Source organism: Vanessa tameamea, chromosome 10 (assembly GCF_037043105.1).
Source record: "Vanessa tameamea isolate UH-Manoa-2023 chromosome 10, ilVanTame1 primary haplotype, whole genome shotgun sequence".
NCBI lineage: Eukaryota > Metazoa > Arthropoda > Insecta > Lepidoptera > Nymphalidae > Vanessa > Vanessa tameamea.
Window position 1 is genome coordinate 2397393 of NC_087318.1, and position 21571 is coordinate 2418963.

The 21571-nt window shown below is 32.1% G+C and overlaps 1 protein-coding gene across 1 annotated transcript in view; it reads right to left on the bottom strand.

The window, feature by feature from the left end:
* LOC113401412 (uncharacterized) overlaps window positions 1-17905 on the bottom strand; it is a 45516-nt gene extending 27611 nt beyond the window's left edge. The window contains exon 1 of the mRNA XM_064216083.1: window positions 17718-17905. Within this exon, the coding sequence (XP_064072153.1) occupies window positions 17718-17781 (64 nt within the window). The 5' untranslated portion in view covers window positions 17782-17905. The remainder of the gene's footprint in view (window positions 1-17717) is intronic.
* Window positions 17906-21571: the final 3666 nt, after the last annotated feature.

The window sequence follows — 21571 nt, forward strand, 5'->3', positions numbered from 1 at the left end:
GTGAAGTTCCATAACATGATAACAACTCAGATGTTCACCCCGATTTATATGAGTTTATCTGTGGTCAGAGGTTGTGGTTAAACGTTCACGCAAACTTCAATTATTCATAAATTAAATCCACTTAATCTATGTTGCATGATCTTTAATGGCGAAAATCTTTTTTGGAAGTTCTCAATGAGTTTTGGATTTAAATTGCTCGTTCAAATTTTGTATATTTCTGTGGCCAACGTTACAATAAACAAACTAACTAACTATGGTCAATATATTATTTTATCTCCATTGAGATTTATTTTTTACACCAAGCACACTTCGTGTGCTTTTTTGTTATATGTGTAATTAATCTCGTGTTCGGTCATAAGAATAATAAAGAAAACTTAGTAAGGAAAGTTCAAATTCAAACAGTAAAGACTCATACGAGTCGAAAGCCTCATGTTTATTCAACAATCCGCAGTAAAGCGGTGTGGATTAAACTCGTGAAATATGACTATATTAAATACGACTGTATATAATACTCTACTTAAAATATTATTTTTAAAATTTTAGCTCAAACATATTCATCTTTCCCTTTTGATGAAATTAACCTAAAACTTTTTATTTACGTTTCCCTACTCACATTAAATCGCGAAAGCTTTGAATGTGCTTTATATGCGCTTTCGGGCTTACGGTACTGATTTTTAATCTTTAACACACTATTACAGTATATTTAAGTTTTTGAAAACGTACATCATTTTAAAGGGATTGTAATAACGAAAACTTTCAACAATGGATTTGTACTTGATAAGTGGTTTTACTTTACTGTTTTGGCTTAAGATCTTATTTTTCTTAGGCAATGTTTGCCGTTATGCTTCTCTATCTACTCGACCTTGAGCTTCGCGCTTCACTTCGTTTGATTTTCTTGTTTTCTCCGATGCTTATGATTTCTACAGTCGTAAATACGAAGCTAAGATTTTTCAGGAAGTCGTTTCTTGCTTTTTAATGAATATTTTAATACAGAGCTACTTACTTTACTTTCGCTAGTAAACTCAGTAATCTTTTCATGTTAGAATATATACAGAATTTATGTTGACGGTCGTCCTCGTCGTCGTCCTATGTTTCAAACTAGTTTGGGTGTACTTCCGTTTAGCTCATACCTCATATTCATATAAATTTTGGTATTTGGTATATTTTGATATATAAGTATTTATTTCGACGCGGCTATAATTAATATGATAGACAAAATACTCGCATATTTCATTTTCAAGGTCAACTTGTAACATATTAATATTATATCTAATATATATATATATTCTGTCGCAGCTCGACCTACCGGATCAGATCAGCGAGCCATTACGCATATCAATAACATAAATAGAAATTATACCAGGCGGTGCAGCTGGGCGGGTGATGCTGCGTGGCTGCTAGCTATGGTTGATTATTCTAGAATAGTGGCGCTTATCCGGGTGTCGGTGCAGTACCTACTCTCTCTCAACTCAATGGTGGATGCTTGGCAAAATATAATTATAATGGTTAAGTGTTTCGTAAACTTTACCTATAAATAATACAAATTATTATTACAAATGATGGTACGGTTGGCCGTCATATGAATTAATGTTCTCAATGAGACATCAAATACATATTTTACGTACAAAAAAGGTCGAGGTTTACCTCGAATAAAATATAACAATGAAATTAATATGATATAAAAATATCTAATTACAAATACGGATGTACTAGGATTTAATGCAATGATAATCCAGAGTTTAATCCATTGGTTCAACACAGATTTCAACTGTGACTGATTGACTATTTATGGTTTTTTGTTGGTTTGGACTTTGATCCTTATTTTTATCATGATTGTTGTGACATTGGCTACTTTATAAACACCACAGCTATGACTGTGAAACCCGCTGGACCACGGTCTAGTTTATATACTTATTGATAAGTCTAATCGTCGATTTAAATACCGCAGTTATTATTGTGCTATCCACTGGACTACTAGACCGTAGTTTATTAATAAGACTATTAGTTTTCTATACAATTAAGCTACGGCTGTGACACCAGCTGGATTTTATTTCCTCTTCATATATTATTTAACAAAGTGTTGGTGCTCTATAAAATTGCTCCCATGCGCGGGGCCCATTCAACCTCACCTCCGTTTTATTTCAAAATCAGTTCAATATATAAAGATGGGAAATAGCGACATCCTTCAGCTACTCGTAAGAGGTGTTAAAGGAAATGGGACCGATATCTCATATTACCGACCGATTATAGTAATTCAAATTAATTGAACATAATATTCATATTAAAAACGCATATAAAAGATAAACCTGGTTTTATTTGACTCCTCTAAAGTCTATTGAACTTTTAATCTCTGACGCTCGAAAAGAAACGGCTTTTACACAAAGTCAACGTTATATCGACCCTAACTAACTAGACGAAATCATGAGCCAAACCTATATTTAAATATTAAAAATATAAACATAAAATTATATTTTAACTAAGATAGGCAGATAATAGTTACAAACTTTAGAATAGAAACTAATCTAAGGTAAATATTTCCCGAAACAATTTTTAGGCCTTGACTAGGTAGACATTATTAGTTCCATGTAATTTTCGTGTACCTTCAGTAATTTCTGGGAAAATAAGATGCTCCAAATTTTTTTATATTTCACCAAATCCCCAACAATTTCGATATTATTATTCGGTAAAAATGTATTGAACAAAAATTACTAACTATTTATTACCTACAACTTCGTGGAAAACATATTTGTCGAATATAAAATGAAAGCATAAAAAAATATATTTTCCTCGATTTGACCTTGAAAATAACAATTGTGGGTATTTTGAATACCATATTCGATGTCAGTTTAGGTATTAGGTATGAGCTTAACGGAAGTTTATCCTCCGGTATTAACAGTTCCTTTTAGACCCTTGTTTAGTATTTTATTTATACTGATAAAAAAATGTAAAATTTGTAATTTAATAATAATTAACTAATTCCGGTAATAACCGGTAATTTCCGGAACTAATGACCTAATTGAAAAAAATCACTGGAAGAAAGGTACATAATTCCTGAGTGGGTATAAAATAAATCTTAGTCAAAATATTGTATATTCAAGTAGGCTTATAAAAGCACTTTGAGTCGTCATTTTGTGCGTTGAATTAAAGGTAAAGCTACCACCGGTTCTGAAAGTAGATTCTACTTAGAAGAACCGACAAGAGATTCAATAGTTATTGTTTTCCACTATTTTAATGACAAAGTATGTCAGTAAAGTGCAATCTTTTTATATATCCTGCCCAGAAATTAATAAACACTAAGTCCACGTTTTGTATCTTTTTTTCATTGATTTTTAAATTTTTTAATAGACCTAATTAAAAATAGATGTAAAATGTTATCATAGAAAAGAATACCGAGCCCCAGGAAGGATATATTAAGTTTGCGAAGTCGGAAACTAGGTGTTATTAGTTTATCTTTCATCCTCGTGTCTATACAGAGATTGTAGCCATTTTTCGTTGTCATATTTATATTATATCATTTTCATATTAATTTGTACCCATGCGAAACCGGGATGGGTCGCTTGTTAAGTATAAATCTTTATTTAATATAGAAGTGTTACCCTTATTGGTAGTCATAAATCTACCACCGGTTCGAAAATATATACCTCGGACCTGAGAAGAACCGGTAAAAGTAACTCAGCGGGATTTTTTTTTAAATGTCATATTTAACTGTTATTGTTTTCATAGAATAAAATTAAATACATTTTCGTTATTTGAAACGGCCTGGAGGCAATCATCTCATTCTCAATATTTGAAATCAAATAAAAACTTATTAGATTCGTACATAAAAAAATCTTTTGAATTGTAAAAAGGAATATTTTTGAAAGTTCAATTCAAGTTTTAAGCCTTTGTTCTTATAATCTGCAAAAACCCTTGTTCATTGTCTTCCCTTTCTTTTAATTATTAATCACCCGTTATTCCAGACACCTTCTGTTCCTGGAGGGTCAGCTGGAGTTGTTGTTTGTCCTGCTCCAGCGGGTCATCATATTGGAGCAATATTTGTGCAAGCTCGTACATAGATACCAATCTTAGACGAGCTCGCACAAAATGCTTTCAGCTACTACTACTAAATGGATTGGTGGATGAAGAGGAACGTAGGAAGTTGCTTTATTCATTTATTTCTTGTGAGTCAAAGTTTTAATTAAACCCACGTTATTTTTAATGTCAAGTCACGTGTCACGTATAGTCAATATTAAACTTATCAAATAGTAGATCGAGTTTTGTTTTCCTACATTCAGTGGGACCCCACATCGCAGACGAATGTATATAGAACGATGACAGTCGATGTTATGCCATTTATTATATTCATTAATAAAAAACAATTACTATAGTATTAAATATTACCGATACGATATAACTAATTAGTTCCAGATTTGTTCGACCGAGTTTAAATTTAGTTTAATATTAGTTTAGTTTTAAGTTTTTTGAGTTTAGTTTTAGCCTCAAATTGTTCCGTGGAAAATAATTAACTGAACGCTTTTAAGCGAACCTCTAGGAAATGTGTTATTTTTTTTAAATATATTGCTGAAGATTTAATTCGTCTTTGGTCAATACGGTTTAGGAGAAAATTACATTTTGTTAAACCTCCTTTAGAAAATAAATAACCTAAGAGAAAAATCCAGCCAGAGGACTTCTATGTAATTAATTTGAAAATGTAGGTAATATGAGAAAGAACCTATAATTACATGACCTATATACATAATTGTACGACATGTCCCGCTGAGTGTGAGAATCGAAAACTTTAACACAAATAATATTGTAACACTAATCATACACCCGATGAGATATCGTATCGGAAATATTTAATACTATAGTAACATAAACATAAGCAGCCTGTAAATTTCCCACTGCTGGGCTAAGGCCTCCTCTCCATTTGAGGAGAAGGTATGGAGAATATTCCACCACGCTGCTCCAATGCGGGTTGGTGGAATACACATGTGGCAGAATTTCGTTGAAATTAGACACATGCAGGTTTCCTCACGATGTTTTCCTTCACCGCCGAGCACGAGATGAATTATAAACACAAATTAAGCACATAAAAATTCAGTGGTGCCTGCCTGGGTTTGAACTCGAAATCATCGGTTAAGATGCACGTGTTCTAACCACTGGGCCATCTACTATAGTAATTGTCTTTTATTCAAGAACATAATAAAGGTCTGTCTAATAAATGTCATCGTTCTTGATGTCAAAAAAGACAAACATCCATGCAAACTTTGATTTCAAATTTATTCCTCTCAAGAGTTGAATTTTGAAAAATCCTTTTATGTGTCTCCCATGCTCCATAAGGAATACAAAATGTCACTCTTAGACCCACCGGTTTATGGTGTGCGTTATTTGTTATACAGTAAGTTACCATCAGTTGTTAGTTATCACAAGTTGTTAGACGTATCACTGTCAAATATGACATAGTTTCCCTTTTGTTTCTTAATGGTTCAGTTCTTAATAGGTCTGGTCTGGTCTGAGACCTAATTGGTTATAAATAATTACAATCCCTCGAACAAGGCAGTTATCATAGCCGGTGTCAAACTATTGATGAGTCAGACATCTCTTAAAATGAGTCTTATATTCAAAATGAAGTTAATTTTAATGTAACGGTATTGGGGTTCACCAGGTCAATCCCCTTCATCTAATTGGATTGTTTATAATGTAAGCACTGTGACCGAATGATTCTAGTTACGTAACCAAGTTTGCCTTGAGAAGGTAATCAATAATTTTAGGTTTATTTTAGATTTTAGCTCATAATTTTTTAAGACTTAAAAGTTTTTATCTATAGTATGGAACTGGAAAAACTTGTGGTTAAGTATCTTTGCCTACTTATAAAAACGGCGATAGTTATCGCTTCTGAAAAGCTTAATTAAGATTTTTAGTATAGTAAATTATATTTCAATCTTAGTTTAAATGTCCATATAATGAATAAGTTATTCGGTGATAGAGCTTTGTGCAATCCCGCCTGGGTAGGAACCACCCACTCATCAGTCATAACATACTCGTATTCTACCGGCTTACAATAATAGTATTTTAGTATTGTTGTGTTCCGGTGAATGAGCCCGAGTGATTATGCTCGACCCGTCGTACCGTGCGGTCGAGTCAGAGTTAAATTGTTTTGTCAATGTTTCTCGGAAGTTTTTTAGAATTACCCTCGCTTGTTTATTGGGTTTTGTTTCTCTGTCGCGATATAGTATTGAGTTTAGCTTGTAAATTGACTTTGTTATCCTTTCACGATTGGTTTTGTTATTGAACAACTACTACAGTTGTGCCTAAAATTTCTAAGGCATCTCAAGTGGCCATACCCAAGCTTTTCGCCCCTCTTACAGCTGCAGTAGTGGTGACGCTACAGCCGGATGCGGTACTGAAGGGTGTCACGCATGTCCAGGCCTTGGAGTGCGCCGAACAGGGCGTAAATTTCAGGACCTCGGGATCAATGCCGGGCACAAATTCCGACGTTTGGTTGTTACCAGAGTATTGGAACTGCCGAGAACACAACCTTCACACGATGTTGGATGGGGTGGCCACCGTCGTCCGCCCCACTAAAAGGGTGGTGGTATAAAGGTGACGGAGCTCGACAAATCCGTCACCAAAGACAAGATCGTTTCAGTTATTGTGGGTATTGCGAACCCATTCAGTTTATTTTAATAATGATTACTAAAAAACGAAAAGACTGCATAATTAATTGTATTCGGTTTGACTATTATAGTTTAGTACGTCGCCAGATTTAGTGTCAGCTCAAAGTCACATTGAACAAAATCTGTACAAACTCCCTACAACTCCACTAAACTATAGTTTTATCCGAACTTAATACTGTAACTCATTTATTGGATATATCAATTACGTTCTACGTTTAAGGAAAGTGAGTTTATTGCGATAGTATAAGAAATGAAATTAAGAAATTTGCCTCCTACATCGTTTTATACTATTTAAACTCAAACTAAATCTCAAAATCCTTTATTCAATATACAGTGGAATCCGTTTATAATTACATCGAATGGAATCGCCAAACACGTCATAATAACCGGACGTCATACAAAGCGTTTTGTGAAGAATATACATATATATTTATAATATACATGTATACGTATTTTTTTATAGATGTATTTTAATAGAGAAACATAGTAGGTATATTAAATCGAAATAAAAATTGCACGTAATAAGTACATACAATACATGTATGTAGGTACTATGTTTTTAATTTTTTTTATTTTAAGTAATCTTTAATTTTTGTCTGCTTTTGTTTTTTTTTTTTTTTTGTAATAAGAGTCTCTAATACTATTGTGAATAGAAGACATGGCCATGGTCAAATTATCATTTTCAATATCGCTTTGAACAAATCTACAGCCTTTAATGCCTCTTCTGCGGAAGGTAATGGTTCTTCCTCGACATCGTTTTTTTTTTTTTTTCGACTGATAATTACTTACTCAGATAAAAAACAAAAACGAACGAAAGGTGCCGAACGTCGCCGGGAATCAACGAACATTACCGAAGGTGTAAAGAATCACGTCGGTCATTATAACCGGACATAATTTATTAAAAATGGGTCATAATAAGCGAACTGTTACTATAAGGGGAGTCATTATATCCGACTTTTTTTACAAAGAATTTTATATGAAAACCAAACTTGATAGTGTAAGTACGTCACAATAAACGGTTGGTCAATATAGGCGGAGTCATTATAAACGAATTCTGCTACTTATTGATAGTAAAATTTAACTATTTTATTATTATATTTCTTTTCATATTCAATATGAAAAGAAATAGCTAGGAGATGATCGTTTGATTCCCAAGGTGTGCTATCAATCACATATTTAAGATATTTTTTATAAATATATAAAAACATAAAAAAAATATATAAATATAAAAGATCTAAACGTACAGACGGCGGAAAGTGACTTTTATTTTATACTATGTAGAGATATTTCTGTCATTAAGTATGTAGTATTTCGTTACAAAACAAAATACATAACATCGTGTTTGGTAAATTAAATATTTTGTTAACTTCTAATAAGCCTATCTGTCAAAGACCCTAAATAGAATATCTTGGGAGTAATAATTCATGAAATAGTTGATGAAATATTAACAACAATATTATATACAATAGTAAGGCCAGCATTATCAGTGGATAATATCGTTTGTATATAGATTAAAGGAAATTCAATTAAATATCAGTTAAATATCAGTTATCCGATGACAATTATTTGGGATTAGGTTATGAGTTCACTTAATTTGATAAGTGGTTGAATTATTTGCACAGAAACGTAAAACAGATTATCTATATTAATAAATTTATATTATAAATAAAGGCTACCCTAATATTCGTTATTATTGGTTAAGAATCAATGTAGGGGCTTATGATCCCAAGCTTTATGGTTGATCAAATATTAACATTATAAATACAGGATTTTTTGGTTATTTGAATACAATTAATAATCTCAAGATCTACCAGTAGAAAAAGTATTTCGTAATGATATCATAACCTTCTTTCTTCTTTAATAAAATTGATTATCCATTTTATTCAATATATAACATTAAGGTACGTCGATGGTGAAGAAGTCACTTTTAAAGCGAGTAAAAAAGCGCGTGGTAGCTAGTTGTACACAAAGCAAATATACAAACGCAGCATTAAGCTGAAGTTTTAGTGTATATTACATTGAATGAAAATACATACATTTTTGCCTTGTTATAAATTAAAATGATGGGCGAGGTCGAGGTAGGAGGTAGGTATCAATACTCAATAGGCGTCGCAGGGACTAGGGGGGTCTCAGTACCCCGAGAACCCCCTCTAGGGCGTCACGGTAGCATGCGCAAGCGATCCCGTGGCGCCCGCCGAAAAACGGAGAGGGTACCGCTGGTTTTTTAGTGGGTAAACCCGGCGTACCTGGGCGCACTCGGCGTCCAGGGCTCCGGGGAGTCCCACACCCCCCCACTTTCCATCACGTGGGGGAAGCGCGTAACGCGTTTTTCCAACGGGAAAAAAAGGAGGTAGGTATCAATGCATCATTGTCTGTTAATTCTTCCTTCCCTTTTACAGCATCGAAACTTATTTTCAACTCAAAATAACATTGTAAAACAATAAATCATTTAAGCTTCCTTTTTTTTCTAAGTATTCATAACACTAATTGTTTTATATTTATTATCATAATAAAATAATTTAAATTTTGTTGTAAATTTTAAAATAAATATTAGAACGTAAATAGTGAGGTTTTCCTGCAATAAAGTGTAAATATTCCGTAATGTTTAAATATGTGTACATTAAACGGTTTTAGATCCGAGGTTTTTCTGTGTTTTTTTTTTTTTAATTCTCATTTTTAGAACTGAGTCAATATGATGACTATGTAGTTCTCGTAAGGCTACCTTATATAAAACAAAAACTAAACTATCACTAACTTAAAACTAATTCATTCTACGATTCATATTATTGCGCACCATCTTATAAATCCTTTTTGCTGCTACGGATGTAGGATTAGTCAAAACGATGTTTTCGAATCCTAACAGTCTGGCACCTCACTTCGGACACACTCCGTTAATATGTGAGAGATTTTTCTATTTAAATAACGTACAAAATTTTCTTATGTCATCAGATAGTTTCATTGGCAGTGTGTGTGTGTGATGTGTATAGTTTTATTTTTAATGAAGACAATGGGAATATCTACATTTCCAATCCAGGCGTAGTACTTAAACATCGATGAAAAGGGCTCAGTCTAGTCATATCGATATCATGTCAATAGCTGTAAGTATCTTTACTTCCATGATGTCAATATTACGGATTTGGAATCTACAGTTACATATTTCATATGAATTGAATCTTCATGAAATTTAATCTCTTCTCCCTTAAGAAGCTTATATACTATTTTAGGATGTACACCGTGTAAAATTCGGGTTTTGGTTTATTGAAATCTACAGAACATGCAATTTTAATACAAATATCCTGAATTCAAGATTTCGATCAAGGCAGACGATTTGATTAGTCAGGACAGATTTTTTCACGGATATTCCGGTGTGCTATTACATAACATGGACTATCTTTCTTTTTTTTTGTCTTAAAGAAAACTTTACATTAAATTAAGAAAAATTACTTCATTTAGTAAAACATATCAGTAATTCTAACATTAAAATACTTAATTATAAAGTATTTCGATTGTAAGTGTACCTTAACAAACTATGCTCAAGTAAGTATTTGAGTGACATAATTCTACGAATGGATTCAGTTCACGCAGATTACATAATCTTCTACCGATTCCCAAGACTGCGTCAGTACAAACTATTATTTTAGCTATCTTTGATTATGCGGACATCAGTTATCCTAACTTTAAAAGGTGAACAAAGGGCGGATTTCCCAATAGGCCGAATAGGCCCAGACCTAGGGTGGCAAAATTTAGAGGGCGGAGAAACTTGGTGAGCTCTCTTATAGTAGTTTTTCCAATAGTGAATCCACCAATAAGTCAACATTTAAAATCTTAAAACGTGTTGAAAGTACAACTCAAAAATACCTGTTTTGATTCTTCAAATAATTCAATTTGTCATGATTTACAGAGAATAGGGATTGGCATCTGTCATAGGACGAGGGCAGCCGAGGTATCAAAATTCCGCCGAGAGAACAATTAAATAAACTCGAGTAACGTTCTTGGACATGACCAAACTGACTACGTTTCTGAATTTCGAAACAAAATTAAGTGGCGTCCAATCCGCCTTTGTAGGATTGATGATCACATATCTTGCGTTCTCTTCTGTATACCTGATATTTAACCCAAATACGAACCAAATAAAATCACTACCTGAAACAGCGGTTTGAATCAAAGACTTGTACAACAGTACTCTATGCTCCGATGGAAATTTCTCTCAATTAACTATTCCTCCTTTTGTACGAAATATTAATATATGGTTTTTAAGCGATATGAATACTTACTAAGTGTTATTTTTTATGTTGATTATTATTTAACTACCCTGGTATCCGATGGGATATCCTACCAGAAACGTCATAATGAAACGCACCAAGATTTTATTTTGTTACATACCTTGCCTGTATACTATTTTCCGTATTTGTCACTCATCCTGAATTCTCAAAAATATAAAAAAATATAAAGAACTTTCATACTTGCTATATCCAGTTCCACTCTTTTGCATGGTATAAAAGAGCTGTTTTAATTGAATTATCTTTACTCATAATGAAGCTAAACACGATGTCCTTATTTTCAATATAAAAACTGACGAATTTTAATTAAAGATTTCATACACAATCATAAACCCCTTAAATGATGTATTATCAAAAAGGCTCTTGGAATAGTCATATACAGAACTAATACCGATTTCCGTAATTCTAGCTTCAAAAACTTCCACGTTAGCTTATATTCATCCCCTATTGGCAACAAAAAAAACAAAAATGAACTAAAGAACTTTTACTAATAAACAGAAGTCAATATAAAAGAATCAAAACAGGTATTTTTGAGTTGTACTTTCTAGACGTTTTAAGATTTTAAATGTTGACTTATTGGTGGATTACATTTATTTATTTAGCGAATTACATTTTTTTTAATTGCAAAAATGTGTAATTTCCATAGAAAAATATCATCCGAAATTTCTGTCGTTTAGGTGAATTTTCAAAAAACCATTTACAACTGTTTTAATGACAGTTGTCAATGCTCATTAACAAAAGAAAAACAAAAACAAGTTCCATATTTCTAACATCAGGTTTGATGAATTTCCATGCATTTATATTTATATATTCCAAATTCGTAATGTTAATTTTAGTCAGTCGTTTTAATATATTGTTATTTATTTATAGATTTGATTGTTATTTGTCTGTTCATATAATGCGTGCTCTAAAGGTCAACATTAAATGTAATCCAGAATATACCGTTAAATGTAGGAAACAAATTCTTGTACACTACTACAGGCGTTACATTATACATTTTAAATAACAAAAAAAATGAAACACTAGATTAATATATATTTAAAATTATGATATATCGATGTATATAAATGTATACCATAAAAATATACTATTAATTAAATTGATATCATAATTTTACCAAATACTATAGACTCGCATTATCAATTCTTTATCGAAAGGTTTTCTGGGAGAGATCGCGATGTCAGATCGCCTTTTGTACGTGACATTAATTTTATTTTTGTCCGTGACTGTATTTTTTATTTTCCTCTTTCGGACATAAAAGTTTATTTACTAACTTGTATTTATGAGTCAGTAATCTGGGGACCCTCGATAATAATGCGTTTCCATGTACATCTCGAGTGCCTAAATATTATAATACTGTGTATTTTTTACGTGTGTGTGTTCTTGTTAGTTTTGTTTTCAGCCCAAATAAACCTCGTTATGTTTGTTGTATTTAATTTAAGGCCCTTCGATGTCGTTGTTTCCACGTGCTCATATTTACTGTGTCGTGTAAATCGTGAGTTTCTAATATTTTTTTTATATTAGGGTCTTTTCGTGTGACACGTGTGGGATATGTATTTGTTGATTTCTACGCAGGATATAAATTGTGATGGCAATTTTCTGTCATTCTCTGTAGTTAAAATGAATTGGAAAAGAGTAACTACTGAGTTTATTGCCGGTTCTTCTTGTTGCTTCTATAAGGCCTACTTCAATAAATAATATGTTGATTTCATTTGGTTATTTAGTACAGTGTAGCAATATTTTTGGAAGGTTCTAGAATACCTGCCATAACTTTTTAGTACACTTGTGAGTGTTCCGGCTTCGTTCCGGGTTCGTTGGACTACATATAATCCATCCTTAGAATATCGTGTTGCTTATTTCTAATATTTTTAATTATATTTCGGCAATTTTTTTTACTTCCGATTTTATATTATTTCTTAGGATACAGCTAGTTATTTTAACGCAACTGTAGTTATTCGTCAAATACATACAATACTAAGTTTTTCATTCGATTCCGTCAACAATTTATAGATATTTTTGTCAATTTTCTGCTAATTTTTGTGAGTGTAAAGAATCACACTCTTTTATTTTGTTTAAAACGTTCAAATAATATTTATTCTGATTTACTTAGCAGTTTGAGCTTTTTATTTTTATAATATTACCGTCGTTAAATTTATGAAATAATACATTTTTCCCAATAATTTGATTCTAAGTAATTTTAGACTAATTTAAATACTTCGTTATGTTGCTTTATATGACCAATGAGTACTTACATGATTGCCTTTTAAAGTAAAGTAACACTAAGTATGTTATTGAGAACAGAATTTATATGTAAATAATTTCCTACAATTACGATGACGTAGAACGAATTTCAGTTGACAAGACTTAAAAATAATGGCAAAATTATATTGAATAATTGAGTAAATTGCATTTACTACAATACGATTCACGGTAGGAAGCCTGGGAAATTATATCCCATTCCGAAATTGCTAGGTCATTCCACACGCTTCATTTAAGTCATTAAGTTATTTTATACAATCTACGATAAACTTAATAACAGCTGTTGACTCTTTCACTGTTAAAAATTCAAAGGGCGCAATTGTAGTTAATGAATTATAAAAAATTTAAAGTGTTCGGTAACACGAAATGGGGCCGGTACTTGTATATTGCTTAGAAATAAAAATATATTATATTAAGAAAATTTATGAGCTAATTTTATTAGGCAGGTAGAAACCAATCGGGTAATTTGAGATCGTGGTCATTGCATTTACCCGATTTGGAAAACTAGTATTACAACTTAAAATGAAGAAATTGCAGATTGGTTTGATTGGCTATTGATTGGGTATAAGCGAAAGAGCAAAGGAATTGATTTCGCAATAAGTTAGTATGGAACTGAGGAAAATTTTCAAGAAGTTGAGAAGTCTCTTGTCTTATTTTAAACATTAAGTCAACAGAAAAAAAACGGGACGAAAAAAAGGTCATTTTATCTTTCTTCGAAGACAGAGTGATTGTAAATAGATACAGACATTTTGATGAAATCGATAAGGAAACAAGAGTTAGCGACATTAAATTACATTGCGTTCTGGAGCTTAAAGATAAAACCTTAATCAATACTACAGAACAAATTGGAAGAGCGATAAACATCCCAATACAAGAAGGTAATATAAACAACTCTACCAGTGTCGCTAAACATAAAATCGTTGAGACTTCGATCTGAATTATATGCCCAATTCAGCGTTTCTTTATAGCAGAGATAGGCTTGTAATTTTGCAAAGGATAAAACATCGACTGATTTCTTTGCATAATTGAAAGTGAACTGACAAGTGAAGTTCGCCACATTAACCTTTATTCATTAGAGAAGCGTTAAACTTCAAAACGTTTTTAATTACTTAAGAATTATTAACACCATGGCCTTAACTATATACGTATATTTATAAATAAAAATTAAAAAAAGTTACTGTATAAATCACGACCGCGTGGAAAGGTGATAAGAATGCTAGCAGTATTTCTCGATTGAATCGAAATTCTCCTCTGGCCAAAAAATCATTAAACCTTGATTATTTTTACTGATATTAAATATAGGTTTATAACATGTACAGTGAAATCTGTATAACTGTACACATATATATTTATAATGTATCCTATATTTGACCAAACATAATTATAAACGTTTTTATATATATATTTTCAATATGAAAAAAGACGATTTATTTGTAGAATATACTTTATGATTCTTATTAAATATTCACTTGCCACTTTACCAAAAGCAGCCGTTAAATAATAAACTCGACCCTAATACCTTAAAATTTATTGTTAAGTAAGCTGCTTTTAGCACAAGGTGACCTGTGACCACGATTAACCTTTGAACATCGCTAAATCTAGTGTCATAATTTTTAAGTAGCAATGCCTCATTTTCAGAAATTACTAATAACCATATTTACACCTACAACTATGCTTAAAGCTTGTGCTAGTGGACGACAATAGTCCAAGGGGTTAGGATCGATTCTGCGACTATTTTACATCGCCCGTAAGCCATTGCGATGTGGACGCTTTATATAATCATATTTAATAATCATACTTAAATATATAATCATATTTATTAGATGAAAAAAAATAGTTGGTAAATAGGAGTTGAATACTTTCTTAATTCGTATTATTTTCTGTAATTTGAGCTTTTGATATATTTTTCGTATAATGTTCGCTATTTTGCTGGCAAAGTTTTCATTACCGATTTGTAAAACAGATCCTTCACCGAGGGCGAATTAGAATGGATTCGGGACAACGCTACAAGTAAACTTACGAAGTAATGAACTTGCGAACTGCTTATTAATTGCTTAAATATTATGTACTTCCATATGAAATTAGCATTTTGGTCTTACTGACCACTTGGATCTGAAATATCTCCTCTTTGGTGGTTCAATTTTTTTTCTTTGGCGTCGCTTTTTACCGCACGTTGGAAAACATGAAATATGGGTATATTTATGAGTACGAGTTCACCGTGGCACCAGCGCTGCAGAAACAGCTCGAAGAATTAATGATGTATACGGCGTTGGTGTCGCAAAAGAAAGCACGGTACGTTTTTGGTTTTAACGTTTTCATTCTGGATGTTTCGACCTTTAGAACCAATCCTAGGACGGCTGGAGACCAAAGTTGAAAATAAAGAATTAAAGGCTGTTGTGGAAGCGTATCCATCACAATGCAGTTCAGAGATAGTTGTAGGCTTCGGGGTATGTGATAAAACTGTATTAATCCACTTGAAACAAATTGGGAAAGTCAAAAAACTTGAACGATTGGTACCTCATGAATTGAGTGAAATGAAAAGTGGATACTGTACGATAAACGGAAGCGCTCGTCGCGATGGCTGAACCCCGGAGACTCAGCCAAATCTTGCCCTAAACGAAAATTGACTCAGAAAAACTTGTAAGTGTTTGGTGGACCAACGCCGGTGTCGTTCACTACAGCTTTCTAAAATCTGGCTAAACGATTACGGCAGATATCTATTGTCCGCAACTGCAAACCACGAAGAAAGAACTAGCTGCTAAACAAACAAGATCGGTCAATCGCTCTAAGCCACTGCTGCTTCACGATAACGCAAGACCTCAAACTGCACAACAAACAACCACGAAGTTAGATGAGCTACAATTGGAATGTCTGCGATATTTACCGTACTTCCCGGACCTTACTCCAACGGATTACCATTTTTCCGGAATTTGGACAACTTCTTACGAGGAAAAAAATTCAACTACGATGCGGCGGTTCAAACCGTCTGCAAAGAGTTCATTGATTCTCGCCCCCATGTTTTTTTTTAGTAAAGGCATCAATGAACTAGCTATGAGATGGAAAAAGTGCATAGATAACAACGGTGATACATAATTTGATTAATTAAATATATTATACAAAAAGAAATTGACTTTATATTGCTCCCGAACAAAACGCCAATTTCATACGTAAGAACTTAATAATATTTAACAAATCACATGAAATATGTTTGTGCAAATTTATTATTTAGGAAATATTCTCATTTGAGCTTTATACAGCATGATGCTAAAAGCGCTTTAATAAATTAAATCTAGTTAGTAGAAGTATTAAAGAAATTGTATTGTCGTTGACAAAATGCTTTTCGAGTATATCATAGGAACTCGATTTTTATACTAATTTGTTGCATGGAAATATTTCTTATTCCTTTTCTTGCTAATATTATTTTTATTATATCAAATAGGTAGGCAGACTGTTAGTGAGTCGTCTGATGGTATGTGGTCACCACTGCCCATTGATATTGGTATTGTAAGAACTATTAACTATTCCTCACACGGCTGCTCAACCGATTTTACGAATTAACCTTTGTGAACACTAATATGTATTACTGTTTGTCGATAGAATCTATGATAAGTAGGTGCTACCGACCCAGACGGGATTTCACAAAGATAATCGTCCTACCACCTACCATCACCACCTACTACGTCTACCACGTAGTAAATTACACTTGAATAGTCATTTCACAAGATTTAATTCAATCTCTTGATCCCTTTAATAAATTATTCAATATAATAATATATCTTCCGCCCTATATTGATTTTAGTCGTTACACTAATATAGTTATATATATAGTATTATGTATAAATAGTACTGTACGTTGATATAAGCTAGCTCGAGATTTCGAGTATCTAGCCCAGAAATACAGGATTAGTATTTGGGAATATTGTATTTCTGTTTGCGATTATACGTATACATTATTTATTTAATATGTAGTCGACTAGCCTTTGAGATCGCATTTGCGAAATTCATACGTATTTATTTATTATCTATATCTTATTAATTTCCGCAAAAATGTTTCAATGTTTAGTCCCAGTTTGAACTCATAATCTTCGGGCAAACTCACAATCCATGGATAATCACAGCTCAAATTAAATAATATATTCGAAAATTATTAATACAGTAAATAAAGTCAATTTAAGTGAAATCTCCTTCATAAACATTATTATAAAATTCAAGTTTGACTTGTATGTATTTTTAGTAGAAGACAACATAGCAACAAACCTCAATTTGCAAATGAAAGCTTTGCGTTCTTTTGGGCTTAGCACTCGTTTAACAACTCTATTTAACAACATTGAATCGTGATACTAAACGACATTTTCGAACTAAAAATTCAAAAATGGAAACAAAAATATACGAGTGAATTATTGGTTGAAATGAATACTTTTATAAGTTGACGGTTTATTTATAGCATATCATAAAACATTTTCAGAATAAGTAGGTTAATAAATTTAAGAAAACTAAAATATGTATAGGATAGAAATACCTTGTAATAGAAACAGGGCTGGCAGCAACAACTCCATAAAGAGTTGTAATTTTTTGGAATTCATTTTTATAAATATATAACTTTTTATAAATTAATATATTCAATCACCCCACACCACTGATAAGTAATATTTCCACTTGATAAGAAACATAAATTATTAACTATGTATAAAAAACGTAAATAAAAATGTTTCGGATGCGTGACGTAGTTCGTAGCAACCGCGTAAATTCGTAGCAAGCGGGCGCTGTAACGACAGTTAGCGATAGACTGAGATCCACGGTGCGCCCGACAGAGCAATCGTGACTCATAACGCTGGAGGCGTTGTGTCTAACTTTGCAAGTAATATGTGTATTCTCAATACTGAACAAGATTAATTAATTAAATTATAAAGTACTGAATATATATTTGAATATATATTTAATAACTTTTTAAAATAAATTTATTAATAAAAGTTGTATTGTAATCAAAACATTTTGTTTTGTCTATATTTGTAACAATAATTATGAGGACGAAATGTATTGATATAACCTAGATAATTAGCAAGTTCGAGTGGCTGTGGATTGATCAAATTTGCCGTAGCACAGATAACATTTTGGGTAGACGAGTTCTTGAGAGGTGACCGCGTTTTGGCAAATATAAGTGAGGCCAGGCTAGGGGAGCGACGGCGTATTCGAGATAGTTGGGGTTGTAAGATAGGAGTCCAAAATCGGGCTTAGTAGCGTAATTTGAAAAAGGCGTATGTCCAATGGACGAATAAAGGCTCGTAGTATAAAAATATGAATATAAGAGTCGGGTATGCTGATATTTGTCTTTGTTTACTTTCGGTCATTTTTTTGTTTATCGCAGCATGACTTATCAAATGATTTTATTCCTCCATTTTAAACTAGATTCTTATTAGAAGTTACTTACTTGTTACTTGTAGACATTTTTATTAGGGTCTTTCGATGTTTTCATATTGGTTGTTTGAAATTTATCATATATTCTATTGCCAAGCCTGATAACTAAAGACTGGACAATTACAGAGACAAAGTTCATAAAATTTTAGCTCCAAATGGCGAATTGGCAATATAAGGAATCGTTAAAATTTCTTACATGGTTATAATCTCATGGTTATAATTTCGCAATGATAAATATATATATATATATTATTTTGATCAGTATGCAAGTTAGTTACTTTATCTTAATAAAAAAATATATATTATTTTCAATGGATTGAATATATACGACTTATGTAGAACCTTAATTTAGCGTGTGGACCCGTAGTACTGGTAGCTTTACTTTACAACATTCATGTGTATATAAACATATTAAAAATAAATTTAATCTAACTGTAATTACTTTGTCTTTTCAAATGTTCCAAAGATTATTCGATAAATAAGGAGTTTAATTTATAACTAAACACTTTTTTGGAAATATTGTTGTATTCTTAACTTTTGTATGCTTACCTTACTTATGTGAAGATTTAAATGACTATGTAACTTGAAGTAAACCAGAACCAAGAAACCATTAAAGATCTGTTCTGGTATTCTTTGCGAGATATTTGATTTTAAGTACGATTACAATGGGGTGGATGGGAGAATTGGGACGCCAGCTAGTCTCCAGGTTCCCAATGAAACGCATGCGTACAAATCAGATATTTAAAAGTATTTTACGTATTAACTATTGAGTTTTGTGCCGGTTCTTCTTGGTAGCATTTTTATTCCGAACCGATGTTAGCTTTACGTTTGATGTGGTTCTGTAAAATGACGTTTCAAAAGTACTTGAATAAATCTATTTTTATTTTCTATATTGATTTTATATATCTTTTAAATTACCCTATGTATACTTTAGTAGTAATTGTGTTGTTATTATTTTTACAGGTCTCTACCAGTCTCTTACAAGAATAAATTATATACATAAATTATTTTAGACATTAGTTTACAAGCTGTGTGTCTCGATTCGTGACTCATTATTTATTTTTTCTAGCTAATTTTATCTATAGTTATACATTTAGCTTAATGAATTTAGTTTCGTAATGTACAGACTCAATAAGGATGAATTCTGTGGAATGTTGATTTAGAGGGCCGTGATGCACCCTCCTTATCTTTAACTTTATCCGATCGATCGGGTCCAAGTGCGATTGCCACACGATGTCAAAAATATGATCATGCATATATACATTATACATATATCGTGTTACTTTGATTGAATCTTGAAAAAAACATCTTTAAGTAAGGCGATAGTTTTGGTAAAAAGTTTGAGAGGAAATATTGTTTATTTAGAATAACAAATTCTTTCAAATTTTTTATGGTTGAAGTTTTAATTCAAACCTAATCCATTTTGGTCAAGGCGGCAATCTCAAGGGAGACCATCCGAATACGCAGGAAATACTATAGTGCACAAGACAATTGCACTCTGTATTCCCTCGCACACATAATCCGATGGGGAGAGTGCACGGGAGTATACGTGTGTATGTAAGTTTGATACTTACAGAGTCCGTGTTGTTACTGAGAACTTTTTATCGTTCCGACCTGGGGTTTGAAACCAGAATCTCGGTATCTGTAACCTTATATCTAGCCGCTATAGCGTCGAGGCTCTCATACAAATGTATAACTTTTACATAGAATCTTAACAATGAAATCCTTAAAATTAAAAACTATGAAATGATTTTTATCTGTACTGTTACGTAAAGCTAGAATATATTTTTATTTAAACGCGCTAATATCCTGATTTATTACGTACGCACGTTTATGTACGTACGTTTATTAGGTACGCACGTGGCGAAGTACTAACATTTAAAGCATGTGAAATATCTCGGTGAAGTTAATAATAAATAACAAGATTATATAGGTTATTTTCTTAGTAATAAATATCTAAAAATTGTTTTCAAATTTTTGGCTCACTAATAACATCTTTAATTGTAATACCGTTTTAAATATATTTTCTTCAATTATAAGCATTTCAGTTTTCCTCTTGACTATAATAAGGTTTAGTATTATTTAATATTCTGTAAACATTTAACAAAATTTCCATGGAATTCGACAAAGCTAGATTTATAAAAAAATACAATTACGGAATATTTTCATGTTTTACGCATTAAGCAAACCACGAAATCTCTTGATAAAATATATGTATGAAACGACCGTTTTGTAAGATAAATCACAAGCGTAGCCTTGTGTACGTGTACGGTAGCGTTGTGTTTACAACAAATATCAATGTGTGGGTGAATAGGAGAAATAAGTAAGGATGTCACAATATATCAGTCGAATTTTTAAATTATAATATCTCATCAATATGTACAATACGTACATCAGTTTTTCTATATAGAGTTATTCTGTAAGACTAAATATAATCACAGAATATGATATGCGATATTGACTGTAATAATCAAAAAAAATATAGAACACACGTTCCAAAATGGCGTGCCATGGTAATTGGGAAAATTTCCCGAGTGAGAGAATATGAATTCTTACTAAATCACACTGCAGGTCCAGCAGTAACAAGTTTAGTATTATATATATAAATTCTTAATAATATGAAATTTATGTTAAATAATTGTTTTTATTTTATCAGAAAATATATTATTGCAACCGTCTGTACGATGATGACGATTTTTTTTTTTAAATTGTTTTATATACGATAATAAGATCTGGCGGGCTTAGATAACAGCAGAATAATAAGATTCTGATCAAGCATCTACTACTATTTTAGGGTAAAAACCATCGTACGATCACCGTACCATCTATATTAATAATTTCTTGCAGGTCTCCGATGAACCCGATCCAATTTTGCGAATATATATTTTAAGTCGAAAAGATATATTCGCAAAATTTACTTCGATATTAAATCCATGAAAATAACATGATCGTTCAACA